Below are 5,829 nucleotides of genomic sequence, written 5' to 3'. Positions count from 1 at the left end.
GCAGCGTCGTCGACGGGCCTCAGTGTCACGGCGGCCGCGAAGTCGTCGTGTCGCTAACATCCTCCCCCCGGCGTAGCTCGCGCAGCCTCCTCCTCCGGGTGCAGCACGACGATCTTCGTCACCGGGCGTCGAAATACGCCGCTCTTTGTCTTGACTTCAGCGACTCGTATGGCTCCGTCGGGTCCCTCGAACGTGCGCTGGACGATCCCCAGCGGCCACACGTTCCTCGGCAGCTGTTGGTCGGCGATGGCGACCACGTCGTTCACGCGCAGCGGACGAACTCTTCTTGTTGACTCGCCGCGGGGTACCAGGGTCGGTAGGTACTCCGCTATCCACCGGCGCCAGAAGTTGTCCGCCAACGCCTGCGCCGCTCGCCATGCCCGTCGATCGACGTCTTCACAGGGTCCGATTGTGGGAAGGCCCGATGATGAGCCCAACAAAAGTGATTGGGCGTGAGCGCCTCCGGGTCCCTCGGGTCGACGCTCACGTGGGTCAGTGGTCTTGAGTTGACTGAATGTTCGGCTTCAGCCAACAACGTCCGTAGGGTTTCTTCGGACGGCGCCTTTTCCTTTAGGGTGACGGTTAGTGCGGTTTTGACTGATCGCACCAACCGTTCCCACGCACCTCCCTGGTTGGGTGCGCCCGGAGGGATGAAGCGCCACTCCATCCGATGCAGCAGCCCGACGTTGCGTAGCTCGGGTTGCCACTCCTTGTAGGCCGCTCGTAGCTCTTCATCCGCTCCCCTGAAGTTTGTGGCGTTGTCGGAATACATTATTTTCGGCCATCCTCTTCTTTGCTGCCATCCTGCGCAACGCCATGATGGCCGAATCCGTTGACAGGGATGCGGCGAGCTCCAGATGTATGGCGCGTGTCGTTAGACAGGTGAACAGCGCGCCCCAACGCTTCTCTCGCCGGCGTCCGATCTTCACTATCATCGGCCCGAAGTAGTCCACTCCGCAGTTGGAGAAGGGCCGATGATACGGGTCCAAGCGGGCACGGGGTAGATCTCCCGTGGCCGGTGGCTGCGGCTTCGTGCGTCGCACCTTACACAGTGCGCAGTCTCGTTCCACGGTGCGCACGGTGGGCCTCAGGTGTATTATCCAATATTTTTGCCGCAGGTCGTTGGTCACGCGCTCCCTATTTGCGTGACCTGCGGCACAGTGTTCTTGCAGCACGATGAGCTTCGTGACGGGGTGTCGGCCGTCCAAGATGACCGGTCGTTTGGCGTCATCCGGGACTGTGGCTGCTCCGATGCGTCCCCGGACTCGCAGCACGCCATCTTCTAACACCGGGTCCAGCTTGAATAGCCGACTCGTCCTTTGTACCGGCTGGGAAGACTTCAATCGTTGCAGCTCTTCCCCGAAGCTCTCCCTTTGCGCCTGTTGCATTAATAACAGCTCCGCCCGCTTCAGGTGTCCCACTTCCAGGTGTGGTGTCTTGCGTCGCGCGATGTCCGCGAACGCCAAGACTCTCGCCGTGGCTCGCACCAATGTTTCATACTTGGAGAAGCGGGTCGGGTCGGGCAGCCAGCGTTCCTTTTCCGGGCTCTCTGTGATGTGCAGGACCTCTGCTTCGTCGTCCTGACTTCCGTCTCTCGTGGGCCATGATTGTTCGGGCTCGAGGAGGAAATCAGGTCCCCGGAACCACCGGCTGTCTTCACTCACGGCGTCGCTCCGAAGTCGAGTGGCTTCATCGGCGACGTTGTGCGTCGTGGGTAGCCATCGCCACTCACTTTTGTCGGTGAGCTCGGCGATCTCCCGCAGACGATGCGCGACGAAGGGTGTGTACCGTCGCTCGTTGTTCCGGATCCAGTGGATGACTGTTGTGGAGTCAGTCCAATATATAGTTCTCTCCGCCACGATGCGATGCTCCTTCTTCACTGCGTCAGCGAGGCGCGCCCCGATTACCGCCGCTTGCAGCTCGAGGCGGGGTATCGTTTGCGTCCGTCGCGGTGCCACCTTCGCCTTGGCGGCCACCAAAGAGAGAGTAACGTTCTCTTGGCCGACCATCCGCCAATACGCCACCGCTGCGTAGGCCTGCTCGCTGGCGTCGCACATAACGTGGAGCTCGATGCGTCGCTCGTGGCTCGTCGGTCCATAATGTCGGGGAATGCGCAACTGGCCGATCGCCGACAGTTGCGACAACCACGTCGCGAACAGCTTGCCGTCTTCCTCTGGCACCCGTTCGTCCCACGACATCTTTAAGCGCCATAAGTTCTGAAGGATGATCTTGGCGCGAATGGTGTACACGCTGAGAAGTCCCAGTGGATCGTAGATCGACATGACTGTACTGAGGGCTTCTCTCTTGGTGGGCGTGCGCACTTGCGTTTTTACTTCTTTCGGGACTCGGCTCATTGCTGTGTTGAATCCCAGCTCGTCTCGCTCCGGGTCCCACCGCAGTCCCAATATCTTGCTGTGTTGATGTTCTCCCCCCAGTTGCGTGGGCTGATTCGAGCGCAACTCTGGGGCACGTCGCGAAGCACACTCTCGTCGTTCGAGTTCCATCCGCGCAGAGTGAATCCCGCCGCCGCGTGCACCGTCTTCATTTCCTCTATGGCTTCGTGCGCTTCTCCGGGTGTATCGTAGCTGGCCACCAAGTCGTCCATATAGTGATATTTGGTGATGGCCTCCGCTGCTCTGGGATACAGCTGCGCATGCACGTTGGCGTTGTGATTCCTTACGAAGTGCGCCATGAATGGTGAACTCGCTGCACCGAAGATCATGCTGGTCATCTTAAATCGCTGCGGCGGGTTGGTTCGGTCGTTACCGCGCCACAGAAATTGCTGCGCTGACTGATCTTCGGCACGGATCTTGATTCGCAGGAACATTTCTTGTATGTCCGCTGTGACTGCTACAGCGCTCTCCCGGAACCGAAACATTATTCCGGGCAGAGACATCAACATGTCAGGGCCTTCCAGTAAGTGGTCGTTCAGACTCACCCCGTGACTTGTCGCCGCTGCGTCGAACACCAACCTCTGCTTGCCAGGCTTGTTCGGGTTCTGCACCGCGAAGTGAGGGAGGTACCAACAGACGGGGCTCGATGATTCTGACCCGTCGCACCTCACTGCGTATCCTTTTTCTATAAGGTTATTCACCTGTGCAGTATATTCGCGGGCAAATTCAGGCGAGGCGTCCATCTTGTGCTCGATTTGTCGCAGGCGTCGAAGTGCCGCGTTGTAGCTCGGCGGCATGGCGGTGTTGTCTTGTCGCCACGGCAAGCCGACTTCGTACCCGCAGTCTATCTTCCTTATAGACGTCTTCAATGTGGCGATGGCTCGTCGATCTGCGTCACTCACTCTCGGTTCTGGTGTGACGCCGAGCGCTTCTATTTTGAAGTGATCTTCCACGAGGTTATGCAGTCCGTCGTGCTCCCGCTCGTATATATGAAGCACGTTTTCTTTCTTTGTTATGACGCTACGTGGTAACGTACCGTGCACCACCCAGCCGAGTAGCGTCCTTGATGCAGCCGGTTCGTTGCGGCCGCCAACTCGCAGTTCTCGCGACACAATGTGCTCCCAATGATCCGCGCCCAATAAGATGCCTGGGCGCGCTCGTTCATAGCACAATTCTTCCGGCAGGTCCCTTAAATGCTTCAACTTCATAAGCACTGCCGGAATGGTCTGTTGGTGCAGTTTCAGGTGCTTTATTGTTCTTGCTCGTATTGAGTGTGGCTCGTCTTCTGTCACACCTCTAATTCGCACCGTCACCAACTTGCTGGCTTTTTCCTTTTGAGCCATGTTAACGCCGCTTAGGTGCAGTGCTTGTGTAGGGCCGTCTGCACCTATCTTCTCGGCGAGATCTTCATCCATCAATGTCACCGTGGCACCTTCGTCGAGGAGAGCGTGCGTTCTCACCTCCCCCCGTGGACCGGCGACTACGACCGGGCACATCTTCAGAAGCACGGTGCGTGCGCCGACGTTCGTTTTCGGCATCACTGACAATACTTGTTCCTTGTCACGTACCTCTGTGTTTTCCGGTTTCTTTTCCGCTTGATGCAGCGATGAGTGATGCGGACGACGACACTGTTCCACTCCGCACAGCTTGGCTTTGCATGTTATGCGCCGATGAGTACTGTTCGCACACTTAAAACACAGCTTCTTTTCTTTGATCAGGTTCCATCGCTGTTCGACGCTAAGTGCTTTGTACTTAGGGCACTGCGTTAACACATGCGCCTCGCTGCATGCCGGACACTCTTGTTTTTCTTCTTGTTCAAGTGTGTATACGTTGCTCGCCTTTCTCTTGATCGCGATGGCCGGTCTGAGTTCTCTTTTCGCCGCGCTGCTCGTTCCCGCAGACGGAGCGTACGTATATTTCAACGCTCTGTCCGCTTCTCGCATAAGGAAGCGAGACAATACGACGATCTCTGGGTCAGCCGTTCCTTCATTTTCATAGGCGTAATCACACCATCGTGATCGTATGTGCGGGCTCAACTTTTCTAACACTTCACGAGTCAAAAGTGGATTATAGAGGTACTCACGGCGATCCATACTCCGCAACACACATATAACATTTTGAATCTTGATCGCGAAGTTGTTGAGTTCCGTCGCCGTTGAGCCGGGCTTGGATCGTCTTTCTTAACTCGTCCAAGGCACGATCAATAATCACTTCTGGCCGTCCGAAGCACTGTTCCAATGTCTTCATAATAGTGCTCGGGTCTGTGGCCGTATGCAAAAGTGCGGCCACGACATCACGCGCCTCTCCTTTCAGCGCGCTTCTTAGTCGCTGAATGTTCTCAGCGGCAGACACGTTGTACAATTTCGTAGTGTCTTGCATGGCGGCTTTAAAAGGAAGCCACTCGTTCACTGCGCCGGAAAATGTTGGTAAATCTACTTGTCTCACCCGAGGTCTCGCCATTCTTTCGAGTGCGACTGCCAATTTCTCCATGTCGCTCGGGGCTCTCGGAGGCGTCGGTGATCTCGCTCGTGGTAGGTCGAAGCGCAGCGTTCTCGGCTCCTCCCTTGACTCACCGGTCTCTCCTCGAGAGCTAAGTGGATTCTTCCTTAGCCATTCATTGACATCTACTTCGGGTTGTTCGCCTTGCACGCTTTCTGCGTCGTCTTGAATGGCGGACACGTCCAAAGCGAGTTTCTTCTTTACAAGCTCGGCCTCCAATTCGAGCTCTTTTCTCTTGATAGCTGCCATCTTTTCTGCAGCCTCCAGTTCGGCCAAACGCAACCTTGTTGTTACGCTGGCGGTAGATCGAACGGACTGTGCGGGCGATCTTACACGTGGCTGATCCTTTGCCGTCACCTTTGTCACCGTTTCCGACATAATGCGCGCCGTAGACGTCGAAGGCGTACACATTATTCCCACTGACGTGGCTTGCTCGGTCTGAGGTGAGGCAGGCGGCTCTTGTGATATGCGCCTTAGTCTCTCTAGACTTATTTGTCTTTCCTCCCGACGGCAGTCAGACTCTTGCCGTTCACGGGATCGCCTCTGTTCCTCTACGTCGGCTGCGTCGCCCTGGCTTCTCGTCACCACCATCGCGTTCGGTAGACAGCGGTGTTGGACGTAACCGTATCGCAGAGCGTGCGATAAAGACAAACTAGGCTCACACTACACTTCACAGAGCTCACTCACTCTAGTCACGTTATGCACAATCACTGCACTTTCGCTCAGTGCCCCGGGCACGAGATTCGCGCTGCGCACAATATCGCTGTGCACAAAGATTCGCGACGGTAACACGCGTACGCTAGGCACGTTCGGTTTGCCTTCCTACTATTCGCGAACGCGAGTCAACCACAAACAAATCCGGCACTCGAAGGACCAGGAAATGTTGGGGACTGTATTAAAACTTCCACGGATTTGTTCACTGGTTTATTTCGAATCT

General features: G+C 56.5%; 1 protein-coding gene across 1 annotated transcript; it reads right to left on the bottom strand.

Moving 5' to 3' along the window:
* Nucleotides 1–731: 731 nt before the first annotated feature.
* On the bottom strand, nucleotides 732–2,354 carry LOC119193787. The gene has a single exon (XM_037447508.1). It carries the CDS (start codon nucleotides 2,352–2,354, stop codon nucleotides 732–734), a length of 1,623 nt encoding a protein of 540 aa, XP_037303405.1.
* Between the last annotated feature and the right edge of the window lie 3,475 nt (nucleotides 2,355–5,829).

This window comes from Manduca sexta, chromosome 6 (genome assembly GCF_014839805.1).
Source record: "Manduca sexta isolate Smith_Timp_Sample1 chromosome 6, JHU_Msex_v1.0, whole genome shotgun sequence".
Taxonomy (NCBI): Eukaryota; Metazoa; Arthropoda; class Insecta; order Lepidoptera; family Sphingidae; genus Manduca; species Manduca sexta.
Note: the sequence above shows the minus strand (reverse complement) of the source record. Positions and strands in the feature narration are given on the sequence as shown.

What these genes read in the sequence shown, in the direction of transcription:
- LOC119193787 (XM_037447508.1), bottom strand. Translation starts at nt 2,354, where the DNA reads ATGAGCCGAGTCCCGAAAGAAGTAAAAACGCAAGTGCGCACGCCCACC.